Source organism: Cotesia typhae, unplaced genomic scaffold, assembly GCF_013202065.1.
Source record: "Cotesia typhae breed Kobodo isofemale line unplaced genomic scaffold, CoteBio_Ctyphae contig_123, whole genome shotgun sequence".
Classification (NCBI taxonomy): domain Eukaryota; kingdom Metazoa; phylum Arthropoda; class Insecta; order Hymenoptera; family Braconidae; genus Cotesia; species Cotesia typhae.
This window is the reverse complement of record NW_027423715.1, coordinates 1-14,179: the sequence shown is the minus strand read 5'-3', so window position 1 is coordinate 14,179 and position 14,179 is coordinate 1. Positions and strand designations below refer to the sequence as shown.

At 26.7% G+C, this 14,179-nt stretch overlaps 4 protein-coding genes across 4 annotated transcripts; 2 read left to right on the top strand and 2 right to left on the bottom strand.

Moving 5' to 3' along the window:
• Positions 1–520: 520 nt before the first annotated feature.
• Uch-l5 (ubiquitin carboxy-terminal hydrolase L5) lies at positions 521–2,883 on the top strand. The gene is made up of 6 exons (XM_074253648.1): positions 521–782; positions 982–1,045; positions 1,362–1,467; positions 1,543–1,730; positions 1,985–2,182; positions 2,424–2,883. Exons 1-6 carry the CDS (start codon positions 707–709, stop codon positions 2,725–2,727), a joined length of 936 nt encoding a protein of 311 aa, XP_074109749.1. The 5' UTR covers positions 521–706; the 3' UTR covers positions 2,728–2,883.
• LOC141534324 (uncharacterized) lies at positions 2,797–7,108 on the bottom strand. The gene is given in 6 exon segments (XM_074253622.1): positions 2,797–3,006; positions 3,008–3,029; positions 3,117–3,712; positions 3,782–3,972; positions 4,421–4,609; positions 4,670–7,108. Coding segments are annotated over 6 exon segments (3,564 nt in total). The 3' UTR covers positions 2,797–2,879.
• Positions 7,109–7,152: 44 nt separating this feature from the next.
• Positions 7,153–9,039, bottom strand: LOC141534328 (uncharacterized). Its single transcript, XM_074253636.1, has one exon. It carries the CDS (start codon positions 8,689–8,691, stop codon positions 7,153–7,155), a length of 1,539 nt encoding a protein of 512 aa, XP_074109737.1. The 5' UTR covers positions 8,692–9,039.
• A 427-nt stretch (positions 9,040–9,466) lies between these two features.
• Alg2 (alpha-1,3/1,6-mannosyltransferase Alg2) lies at positions 9,467–12,375 on the top strand. The gene is made up of 3 exons (XM_074255507.1): positions 9,467–9,618; positions 9,715–12,013; positions 12,196–12,375. The coding sequence occupies exon 2, from the start codon at positions 9,752–9,754 to the stop codon at positions 10,985–10,987; it is 1,236 nt and encodes a 411-aa protein (XP_074111608.1). The 5' UTR covers positions 9,467–9,618; positions 9,715–9,751; the 3' UTR covers positions 10,988–12,013; positions 12,196–12,375.
• The last annotated feature ends 1,804 nt before the right edge of the window (positions 12,376–14,179 follow it).

Here is a 14,179-nt window from a genome sequence, read left to right as displayed (position 1 = left end):
GTAAAACTTTTTAATTCAATTTTTTTTTTTATTAATTTAATTACTACAAAATTCTAAAAAAAATTTTAATGTCTGTCAACTTCAGTGTTATAAAATTACACATGCAATTTAAAAAAAATTTTTTTTTGTTCTAATTTAATTATTAAAAAAAATCAAAAATTAAAAACGTCGGCTAACTTTATTGTTATAAAATTTTAATAACAAAACAATCACAATAAAAAAAAAACTTCGAAAATTTTTCACTTATAAATTTTATTAATTTTTCCATGTGAAATTTTTTAATTAAATAATTTTTTATTAACAATTTAATTATTATAAAAATCTAAAAAATTAACAGATGTTTGTTAATTTCAGTTTTATTAATTTTGACTTTTTTAATATCAAAAATTTAGATTTATTACAATATCGTTTTATCAAATAATCGATATGTGTAAATGTAAAATCGATATCAGTCTTACGATTTTCTTTCAACCTCAGAGTAGTCGATTATTTTCCTCGATTGTTATAACTTAGATTTAAACCAATCTATGTGACAACTTTTGCGTGTCAGTGTTGTGGAAAACAAATCATAATTATAATTAAATTTGATGGTTATGCCGAGCTGAGTCCAGTAGACTTGGTGTATTTGTTTTATATTTAAATTTGTATTTAAATAATATTTGTAGTTCATAATATTTAAATTTTATACACTTATACATTGAAAATAATGGCGTCGTCTACAGGATATTGGTGTGTCATTGAAAGCGATCCGGGTGTTTTTACAGAATTAATCAGAGAATTTGGTAATTAGAAATTTTTTATAAATAATTAATCAATAGTTTTTTTCATCTATTATACTATTTAATTATTAATTGGTTAATTGTTACTATTTCAAAAATAAATATAGAATAATTCAATTATAACCTACAAAATGTATCTACTATTTTTCAAATTTTCCTTTGTCATGGTTCAAAGTAAAAATATTAATTTGTATAATTTTAGGAGCAAAAGGAACTCAAGTTGAAGAACTATGGAGTTTGGATGAAGATCAATTCGAGCCGCTCAAGTAATATTTTTAATAAAAATAATAATAAAGTTAGCTGACGTTTTTAATTTTTTAATTTTTTTTTTTTTAATAATTAAATTAGAACAAAAAAATATTTTTCAAAAATTGCATGTATAATTTTTAAAATTTTCTACATGTGAAATTTTTTCTTTTATTTTTTTTTAAATAATTTTTCAATAAAAAAAAATTCTAAAAATTTGTAAATGTTGGCTAACTTAATTTTTATATGAAAATATGTCTTTATCAGTAATGATTGAAAAAATCATAAAATGCTCAATTAATAATGAATGATTTATTTATTTTTTTTTTAATCTAGACCTGTCCATGGCTTGATATTTTTATTCAAATGGGTTCAAGGTGAAGAACCAGCAGGACCTATTGTCAAAGATAACAGATTAGATAAAATATTTTTTGCTAAACAGGTAAGTCAATAGAAAAAATAATATTGTGAACGATCGAATTATATATCTAATAATTTTTTTTTTATTTTTTACAAGGTTATAGGCAATGTTTGTGCTACACAAGCTATTCTAAGTATATTATTGAACTGCAAACATCCTGATGTATCAATTGGACAGAATTTAGAAGAATTCAAAAACTTCTGTCAAAGTTTTGATCCTACAATTCGAGGACTTACTTTGAGCAATTCTGATGTAATCAGAGATGCTCATAATATGTTTGCAAGGTATTGTAATATCATATTTTTATTTTTCATAGTATTTTTAATATATTAGTTGTTTTAAGTAAATTAAAAAAAAAAAAAATAGAGCAAAAGGTTTACCAAATTGCACAATTTTATTACAAAAATAAATGTAAATATTTTAGTTTCAATAGAATCTTTCCATGTATCAGTAACATTGTCAATGATGAAATTTTGTTTCTTATCGTTCATAAAATAATTTATCTGCTAAATTTCTATAATATTTATTCAAATTCTAGGCAAACATTTTTCGAATACGATCAAAAGCAAGATAATAATGACTACGATGTTTTTCATTATGTGAGCTATGTTCCTATTGATGGAAGATTATATGAATTAGATGGTCTCAAAGAAGGTCCTATAGATTTAGGTCCTTGTCCTACCGGAGATGAATGGGTTCAAGCTGCTAAACCTATCATTCAAAAAAGAATCAATAAGTAAGTTAACATTTTTTGAGGGGGTATTCTCGTTTAAAAGCCCGAATTTTAGGTGTTTTTTCCATTTAGTTTATTTACAAGTTTATCAGGCTCTATTATAAATTTTTAAAATAATTATTAGGGAATTAACCACTAAAATAAAACACTCAATTCTCACACGAGAAAATCCCTTAATAGTTTAAAAGTAATCACCAATTCCACAGATTTATATTAATAATTGAAAATACATCTTAATTTTTAGATACAATGAAGGAGAAATTCGCTTCAATTTGATGGCGATTGTTTCTGATCGAAAAATGCTTTATGAGAGACAAAAAATGAACACTTGTGATCCAGCAGAAGTTGCACGACTAGAATCATTGATTGAAGATGAAGTAAACAAGTCGAAAAGATATAAGATTGAAAATGCGCGACGTAAACATAATTATCTTCCTTTAATTGTCGAATTGTTAAAAGTACTTGCAAAAGAAGGTAAACTTGTACCTCTTTATCAGAAAGCTAAAGAACGAGCAATTGAAAAACGATCAAAAAAGAGTAACATTTGATTTCATAAGTGATTAAAAATTTAACAAGCATTTAATTATTATGTAATTAATAAATTAAATTATCCAAGCTCCAATTTTATAGTATCAATCTTTTATTTAAAATATATTATCAATAAATTTTTCTTATTTACATTAAAATAAAGCTGTAAAAATCAATCTGATGAAAGTTCTGAGTCATTTCCATTGCAATAATCATCTATAATTTCTAATTTTCCATCTTTATAAGCTAACCGTGGCAAGTGATAGTCGTATCTAGCTTCTGTTATTTCGGGAATTTTTTTCATACATCCACTCAATGCATTCTGTAAAAAAAAAAAAAAAAATATTATTAATGATAATGACATAAAATTAATTTATTTGATTTAATTATTATTAATCCAAAAGTTTACCCAGTAAATTTTTTTCTTTATCTTTGATGGGTACTCTACAAAGCAATGTAGTAAATATTTTTCTCAGAGATTCCGATGTTACATAATTATCAAAGTGTTCGGCAACAACTGACCAATCAATTTGATCTCTACTAGAAATACCTTTGACATATAAATACTCAATCAACATAATTTTTAAATCACTAGAAAAAATAGGCTTGGAATTGAATAGTTGCAAATGAAGCTGATGAAACCAAAAGATCTTTAACTTGAGTTTGGGAAGCTTTAATCTTTTTTCCATTTCGACCCATATACAATGTGGAATTCTGGCGTATCTCAGCTCCTCAATATCTTCAGTTAAAGTTAAATCCATAAACTCTTTTATAAACTTCTCGGCTCTTGACATGTCCCATTCAGTATATTTCTTTCTTTCCATAGTAAATGGATTTTCTCCATTCTTTAGTGTATTATAACGCTCCAGTATTAGTGACTCCGGTCGTTTCAATAATTTTGACAATTCTTTCAAATTTTTGTCAACATCTGGTTCATCTTCATCATTCATATACATCATAATCATTCTATCCTCTTTGACCAAAAACTGGTGGATATTTGGCTTCCTATAACAAATAAAAATAAAGATGTTGATAATTTCATTCTGGTATTAGATATTCAAAAGAAAAACTTACTGTTGTATTTTTTTTCTTTCTGCGTATAAATATCTGAAACGTCTGTAGACTTTATTCAAGAGCCTATTTGGTAGATCTCTAGCTAAAAATTGCATGAGTTTAGTTCTATCTTTCATGTAACCGATTAATGATTTAATCTGATTATATTTTTGTAACAATAGTGTTACACAACTTGGATCTAAGTTATGAACCTAATAAAAATAAAAATTTTATTAGTGTTAAGAAACGATAAAATTTAAATTAGTTGAGCCAACCGAAACTAGTCAATTTTAGACTAATGCGACTGTTGTCGAGCAAGAATCAATCATTTTCTGCCCATGAGATCAAGTTGTAGCTTTATTTTCAATCCTATCAATCGTTTGTTTATTTAATACCTTTATAATTGTCATTATAACCGTTAACTGTACTGATATATTATAATTCTGTTACTAAGCATAAATACAAATGACAAAAAAAAAATTATTCAATTTACGAATAATATTTAATAAAAAAAAAAAAAAAAAACCATTACTTTCTTGAATTTATTTCGCTATTCATCTGAAACTAATTCTGGTTCGCTCCAGACTTTGAAATTAGTATTTTTAATGCAACTTTTATGAAAAATATAATGTATGACTAAATATACTAATTTTTTTGTACCTCACAAAAACGATCCCAATTTCTTCGCAGAATTTTATTTTCTTCTACTGTAAATTTTCCTGTTTGTAATTCTGCATATTTACAAAACTCAGCCTTAAGTTTTGGAGTAATTGGATCCGCCGTATTTCTTTCAAGTTGATGTTGTTTTGGAACCTTGTGTTCAAGTTTTACTTTTAAAAACATTAGTTTCTGAAAATAAAAAAAAAAATAAAATCTTTGACATAAAGACCAATCATCTATTCAACATACTTTCATTAATTTTTTTTTGCTTCCATCAATTTCATCTGGGTTCGTAGATTCTGAATCGTTTGATTTTTCACTCATTCTGCAAAATGATGGATCAGAAGAATCAGAGTCATGATTATCATTAGCGTCAGATATTTCAGACTCAGATTTCATTAATTTATTATCATTACTCGATGTTGGTACATTTGGACTGTTTGAATCATTATGCACTTTTAATTTACTAAGTGATTTTTCAGTATAGCATTTTTCTGTCGACGAACTTACAACATTTCCATCAATATCCGATTGATACGTATCGTTGAGATATTCTTTCATTTTTTCACTTATTTTAATTTTTCTTCCTATAAAGCTCGTATCTTGCAATCTAAATTCCGTCGTTTCTTCAGCAGGCTGGTCGACATCCATATTTTCTTGAATTTCATTGCAAGGTTGTTCCCCAAACTCAACACTAGGTTCTTTTTCACAAGGACTAGATTGATGTAAAGGTCCCCGAGAAATAGGGCTGAACACTTCTTCCAAATTTGTTTTTGCTAAACTATCTAAATTACTTGTAATTTCATCATTATTTTCTCTATTCTTGTCATTCGATTTCTCATCTAATGATTCTGTTCTTGTATCAACTACGTCAGTAGTTATTAATTTTTCAGATAAATGATCATTCGTATTCATAATTGACAAATCAGTCAATTGATTATAACTTCTTTGATTTTCCTCATCATTGGAAAATTTCGCAGTAACATTTTCATTAACTTCTGCTTTATCTTTGGAAGAATTTTGATTACTTTTATTAAATGAACCGTCAAAATTCATCGCCCATACATAATTTTCAGGATTTCTTTCAGAAAACCCTCCGTTCTTTTGATTATTAGAATCTTGAGGTTTTAAGTTGTTTATTCGCCGTAATATAATAACTGGAAGTTTCTTATCATTATTTACATTATTTACAAAATCTCCTTTACCATCTTGACTATTTTCCTTATTAGTAGATTTTTTTAAAAGCCTGGAACTTCTTCTTCCTTCAATCTTACTGTATGATTTCTTAGTACGTTTTACCTTAGGCTTAACAACTTTCCTCAGTAAACGATCATCTAAACTATCTCCCGAATCTTCATTATAATTGACTGATCCATTACTTCTCAACCGTTTTCTTCTAGTCCTATACCTAGTCTCTCCAGTGCATTCGTCTTCATTTCCACCAACTGAATTGCTACTTTGTGCACTATGAAATTTCTTTTGTATTTTAAAAAATTTCTTTCGCTCAGCATTTTTCTTGATGATTTTTTGAATATGTTTACTTTCAACTTCAATACCCAAATCACTTTCATCCGACATATCACCCAAAGAACCATCCGAAATTGCATGATCAATCAATGGATCAACTGTAATCATATAATCTTGATTTTTTCTACTACAAGAATTAGTTTTCGGTGGTCTCAGTAAATCAGCTAATTTTTCGTCAGTTGATTGATCAATATCATTGAAATTCAATAGCTCACTTGTTTCATAATTGAATTTCGCTTCTTCCATACTGTTATTTGATATCGCTTCACACATCCGTTCATATTCACTGTCAGAACGAATTGATCTTTCCTGAAAATTATGAGAACGATTAAAAAATTGTTCATTGCACAATTTGTCATATTCGTCATCAGAATTAAGTCCTTCTAGACTTAAAGGTGTTAAATTATTGATTATATTCTTATTTAATCTTTTTACAGGAGTAATGAAAACATGATCACTCTTTTCAGAACTACCGTGATTACTTTTTTCTGGTGTAATTGGTATTGCAAAAAGATTTTCACTTGATACTTCATCAATAAATTTTTTTAAATCTTTTTCTGTATCTAAACAATCAGTATTATCAAGAACAGTTATAGAATTATTGTCCACAAAGTTAAGTAGCGCTGGTAGAATATCTTCATTTGTTAAATCATCAGATTTGTTAATAACAGATTGTCGTCCTGAATTAAAAGCATTGTGGTATTGAGCTGCTGGTATTAAAGCACTATTCTCACTTTGAACATCATCGTCGAAATCGTTAATAACAATTTCTTCTTCAATAATAATTTCTTGATCTAAACTGCCAATATCATTACCAGATGTCATTTCATCTGGAGTCATTGATGTTGAAACCTTATGTTCATCCTGTAAATCAGAAATAGTCTCATCTTCTATCGTAAATTCTTCTTCAATAATAAATTCTTGATCTAAATTATCAAAATTAGTTTCTTCTATATTTTTCTCGTGAACCGTTGACATTAAAATTGTACTATCAATAGCAGTTTTAAAGTTTTTCTCTAGAATCATTGATACAGCCACTAAATTTTCATCCATTGAATCACTCATAGGTTTATTATTATTTATAACCAATTGTTTTTCAGTAACAGTATCCTGATCTAAATTATCAACATTTTTCTCTCCAGTAATTGGTATATACATCATGTTATTCTTCTTTAAACCACGAATGGGTTCATTATTACTTATAATCAATTTTTTTCAATATCAGTTTGTTGATCTGAATTATCATTGTTAATATTGCTGTCACCAGTAATTTTATAATTTTTCTCTATAGTCATTGGTATAGAAATCATATTATTCTTCTTTCTATTACAAATAGGATTATTATCGATGGTAAATTCTTCTTCAAAGACAGTTTCACCATCTGAGTTATCAAAATCTTCAACAGCAGTTTCTTCTAAATTTGTCTTTTGAGTCAATGGAATTGAAGCTGTGTCATCAACAGCAGTTTCACCTTTTTCGTCTAAAACGTTGTGTGCAAGGACAATACTTTCTTTTTTTAAATCATTCATGGGTTTATTATTATTTATAATCAATTTTTTTTCAACATCAGTCTTGTGTTCTGAACAATCAATATTTTTACCAGCAGTTTCATAATTTTCCTTTACAGCCATTGATATAGGTACTATATTATTCTCCTTTAAATCACAAATAAATTTTTCTTGAATATTAGTCTCGTAATTTAAAGTATGAGCAGTATCAACAGCAGTTTCATGATTTTCTTCTAAAGTCGCTGGCGTAAGTACAATATTTTTCTCTTTTAAATTATGGTTATTTGTAGTAAATTTTTCTTCAATAACAATTTCTTTATCCAAGCCACCAGGACTATCAACAACCACTGTTTTACTATTCTCCTCTAAATTAATTGACGTTAAAATCATTTTTTTATTTTTTACATCACACATCGGCTGATCATCTATAAAAAATTCTTCTTCAATAATAAATTCTTGATCTGAGTTATTAAAATTCTCACCAGCAATTGTTTCGTAATTTTTTTCTTGAACTGGCGTTGAAATTTTATTTATATCTTGTGTTTGTTCGATATACCTTTGAATATCTTCAATATTCTCATAACGATTGCTAGTATTTAAAATTGATTCATCACAAGTTCCATGAATCATTGATTTTGATAAAATATTTCCATTTTGCATTTTATTACAATCTTTATCAATATCAATTTCTTTTTCGACATTATTACTAGACTTTGTTAAACCTAATCTATTATTTAAATTATAAAGACTATCATCAACAATCCTTGGATTAATTTTTTCTAGAACTATTGGTTCAGAAAAAATATTTTTATTTTCAATGTTATCAATCAACTTACTTACGGTTTTTATTTCTTTACTTTCATTGTTAATATTACTACTCCTACGTTTTTTGGAATAACCAAGTCTTCTTGGATTTGTCTTATCATTGACATTTTTAAAATTTTTTTTAGCTGATATTTTTATCGGCGATGATTTAAAGCATGACGATACGTTAAAGTCAATTGGATTCAACTCTGTACACGTTAATCTTTCATTATTAACATCCTGTGGTGGTAAATTTCCAACATTACTCAACGTCTTTAAGTCATTATAAAAATTGACATTAAATAATTCACTTGAATCACTATTTATTTCAAGCTCTTCTCTGATTAAATTAGTTAAAGTATCAGAAAGATTAAACTCTTGATTTAAGTTATAATAAGTTGACTTGTTTTTCAATATTTGTTCTGCATTCATTTTGAACAATTTTATTAACAACTACGGTTCACTTTAAATTAAAAAAATATTTAACAGTTTTAAAAAATTTTTTTCAACGTAAATAATTATTACTTTTAAACTAACATTGATAATAATAATAATTTATTAATAAATGTGAGTATATAATAAATTATTAAAAAATATTACACATAAATTTCTAAAATTCAAGCAATAGACAATAAATACACGTGCTTTTCTCGTACTTATAAACAAATCTAGTTGGTTATGTCGAAACTGCGCAGGCGCACAAACTTGAAAACTGGCGGCAATTTTATTTTATTTAAATATGACATTAAAGTTAGCTGTCAATTTAAAAAAATTTTTTAATAAATTAATTACAATAAAAAAATGCTTCTAAAAATTTTAACTTGTAATTTTTATTAATTCTCACATGTGAAACTTTTTAATTAAATGTTTTTTTAATAATTTAATTGGTATAAAATTCCAAAAAAATTTTTAATATTTGTTAACTTCAGTGTTATAATTTTTTTCATTATCATTTAATTGTTATGTCATTAATGACAAAGTAATCTCGTAAGATGTCTAATTAAACAATTCTATAATTTTATTCTAAATAAAAACACTTAAAGACATCTTTGAAATTTACCTGCACTTATTTTATTTTTTTTTATTCCTCCGTGATTTGAGCTATCTAAACCTTGCAAGTTGAAACAGATGAATTGAAAAAGAACCTTTATCAGTAAAAACAGGTAAGTACAGTCCATCTAGCGGCTACAATTTTATGACACTTGCGCCGTAACTGTTTTGTTTACATTGATAAAAAAAAAACATTGCGCTGGCACTTGGCACGTGGCTTAACTAATTAATCGGGACAGTAGCCATTAAGAAAAAATAAAGTAAATAAATGTTGTGGTGCATGGATATTATCAAAGAAAATAACCTAAAGTAAAATTTAAATCTTTTGTTAAAAATAAAAAATACAGTTGAAATTTTTTCATGAAAAAATAGAAATTATTTTTAATATTTTATTTTTAATTACAGGTTAAGAATTTAATTGTGAATTACACTCCGTTAAAAAATGGTTAAGGTGACATTTTTACACCCTGACTTAGGAATTGGTGGTGCTGAAAGGTTAATTGTTGACGCTGCACTGGCACTGAAGGGATTCGGCCACGACGTCAAAATTGTCACAACACATCATGATCCGAAACGCAGTTTTGCCGAAACAAACAATGGAACTTTGCCGGTGACAGTGGTTGGTAATTGGATACCACGACATATTTTTGGAAAATTTTATGCAGTGTTTGCTTATATACGAATGATTTACGCGGCACTAGCCATTTATTTTATGTCAGATCGTCCCGACATTATAGTTTGTGATCTTGTATCTGCTTGTATTCCATTCTTACGTATGGCCTCTGATTATGTCATATTTTATTGCCATCATCCAGATCAATTGCTAACTCAACCTGGAGGTTGGCTTAAATCACTTTATCGCATTCCATTAAATTATTTAGAAGAAAAAACAACTGGTCAAGCAGATAAGATTTTTGTTAACAGTAATTACACCTTGAAAGTATTTAAACAAACATTTAAAAGTTTGGATATAACTCCAGAGATTCTGTATCCGTCAATTCACACCGATTTTTTTGACACAGCTACACCTCAGCCGCTGGAGAATATTTTTGCAGATGAATTGAGCAATTTACCGGCTGATCGTTTTATAATATTATCGATCAATCGCTACGAGCGTAAAAAAAATATACTGTTAGCCATAGACGCACTTGCTACCTGCATTGAAAAATTCAAAGGTACTGAAAATTTTAGTGATAATATTTATTTAATAATTGCTGGTGGCTATGATGAACGCGTTAATGAAAATGTTACTTATTATCAAGAACTTTATGATTATGCAACTAAATTAAATGTTATTGATCGAGTAATATTTTTTAAATCACCTAAGGATAGCGAAAAAATTTCGTTGTTAAATAATTGTGATGTGTTAATTTACACACCGGAAAATGAACATTTTGGAATTGTACCTCTAGAAGCTATGTATTTACGTAAACCAGTTATTGCACACAACTCTGGTGGTCCTATGGAGACTATCGTCAATGGTGTGACCGGCTATTTAGTTGACGGACAGGATATCGTTGAGGGATTTGCCAATAAAATTGCTGACTTAATCAAGGATAGTGAAATGAGAAAAAGATTTGGTAATGCTGGTAGACAGAGAGTTATCGAATCATTTAGCTTTACAGCATTTGGAGTACAATTGGATCAAGTTATTAATGACTTAACGAAGAGAAATTAATAATTAAATTTATGAATAATATATACGATATTATTCTTTATCAATGATCACAGTTTTAATAATTATAAATTGACCTAAATATTTTTATAGAAAATTTTTAATTGATTTTAAATAATTTGTACATCAAATATTGATAATTTTATTACTTAATTGATAGAATTATTTTTTTTTAACGACACTCTTTAAGAGAATAAACTCAGAACATTACATATTGTAAAATTTTTCATGTTTTCTGTAAATTTATAATAAATGAAGCTAAAGATTGTATTAACAAGGCTATTATTAAGTTTAAAAATTTTTTTTTATTTTTAAATAACTCGGTTGAAGTGCTTGAGCATATATTTAATCATTTTATAGACTAAAATTTTTTATGGATCAAGTAATATATCAAAATATTAATGAAACTAATTATAATATAACAATATTATTAAATGCTAAAAATCTTTATTTTTTTAAATAAATAAAAAGCTAATTGTTGGTTTATATTACAGGAAAAATTATAAGAATTTTAATGTTGAATGACTGAGCTGAGTATAAATATTGTCGATTTAATATAAAAAACATTTTTGAATAAATATATTACACAATTTTTGTTAAATATGCCGACACTTTTTCAATTGATCCCGCCTAAAAATTCTTTAGATGTCTACGACGTGTTCGTCAATTTCCGTGAAAATTCTTATCTTTCCAACGATCTCATTGGTTGAAACGTACTTAAAGTTTGACAATGAAGTTTTTTACTCAAAATTATAAACAGATGTACAAATATGCCTTAGAAAATTGTAAGCCTCAAATTCAAGTTACACTAGAAAATTATTACCGCAAGATCAGAAGAAAATATGTTAAAAAAAAAGAGAAAGTACTAATTTTACCGCTGTAGAAAAAAAATATTTTCTACAAATTTTAAAAAATTATGCTCAAGTAATTGAAAATAAAAAGAGTGATGCTGCTACATTAAGTGAAAAAAAAGTAGCATGGGATTTCATCGCAACCGACTTTAATTCATCTAGTATAATTACTGAAAAGGTAAAATTAACTTTTTAATATGACTTTAAAATTAACAACCACTTGATCAGTTTTTAATTAAATTTTACAAATAATTTTAGTTTTAGAAAACAATAAAAAATTGTTAGTTAACTGTTAATTTCATTTTTATTTTTTTAATACATAGTATGCCGAATTTATAATAATTTTAAAAAATATTGCAGCGAAACGCAGATCAACTCAAAAAACTTTGATCAAATCTAAAAACAAAACAACGGAATGCGCTGACAATCGAAAAGCAACATCGCCTTGCAACTGGGGGCGGTTCATCAATTCCAGATTCTGAAGTTGATCCTGATATTGCACTTATTACCCCAAGCTTAATTAAAACTGCACCGATTTTATTTTCTTCAAATATGTCTGAAGAAGAAGTTACTGGTAGGTTTTCATCTTTTTTTCCTTCTGTAATTATTTTATTTTTAAAGCTACTAAGATATTTGCTGTTCTGACTTTTTTATATATTGGTTAATCGTTCACTATTGATAAAATTACAAGAAATCTTTTTTATCTAGATAAGTGTAATGCTGTTGACTCAATGGAATATGAAGAATACATAGGCCTTGAACAACTATACCTAGATGATGAGAATGATGGCAATGATGATGAAGAATTACCACGTGAACCCTCATCGTCTATTGTTACTAAAAGATCGTTGGTAGAAAGTAAGTAGTTTGATTGGGCATAATACTTAAAATATATATTTTAATTAATATTTTTAAAATCACCTTAGCTCAACAATCTAGGAAAAGGACTAAAGGTAAAGAAAATCCACCCAACGAAGACGAGAAATTCTATAGAAGCGAAAGGTTAAGAAAAATGATAAAGCAAGAAGAGGAATTATTTCAACTAAAATGTCAACATGAAGAAGAGATACATAATATAACAATTGAACACCTGAAACAAAAGTATAAATTAGAGATTCGTGCAGCAACCGCTGCAGCTGAACTAAGTAAGTTAAATTTATTGAGACAACAAAATAAGAATTAAGGGCATGATTGATATGATTTCTTCTGGATGTTTCTAGTTTATTATAAATTTTCATGATAAATAACATAGAAATGTAAAAATAAAAATTTATCGTTAGTTTAAAAGATTATATAAGGCGATAGCAATTTTTAAAATACAAATAATTTTATATTATACGTTAAAAAACCTTTTTTAAGTGCCAAGGGCTAACAGTATTTTAATTTTAAAGTGCATTTTAATGCAATTGTTAACTATATTGGAGTGTTAAGCCCGTAACTTTTTTATTAAAGCATGTATTAAATTTTTATATTAAATAAATTATTTTTTAATGTAATCAAACCAAAAATGTCAAGGCTGGAAATAAAAATAGTTTTTTTTATAAAAAATTTTGTTTTTTATTGAAACACGTTCAAAAACTTTTCTTACAGATATATTTTTTAAAGTAACTACAAATAATATGTATTTAACGAAAATTAAAATTTTTATAGAATCCATTATATTTACAATTCTGAATTTAATACATTTATAGTTCGTAATTCAACCAAGATAAAATTGTGACTTCAATTTATGATTACAAGTTATCAAGAATACGTAAATTTTCAAATCAATAAAAAATTATTCTCATTCAATTAAAAAACGATTATATTAAAAAAATATCAAAACTGTATAGATCTTATCCATTGAACATACGTTCTATAATTGCTTCGCGAAATGGAAAACCGTAAGCAGTCGCATAAAATCGCAAACATATTAATAATTGAAAAATTGGTGGAATTGGTAATCCTCGTTTATTGACTTTAGTTCAATTTTGTTCTATAAGAGGTAATATTCCAAATTTAACACTATCCTTGTCAAATCTATATCTTTGTTTGAATTCGATGTCTGAATAAAAATCAAAAGGATCTTGCACATCTCAAATATAACGTTTTGGAATACGTATGATTAAATCATCGTTGTCCAAATCAAAATTGATATCATTATTGTCGTCGATGTCAATATTATATAACCCCAAAAAATTCATTATTTGAACCACTTTTTTCACTGTAAATACATTTAAGATTATCTCAAGTCAACTGAAATGATGATTAGAAAAAACTCTCTTATTGGGATGAAAAGTAAGGTTAAGGTATTTTATAAGACCGTCTTATTTCAATATGAATACATCAGAAATATCTAATGCTC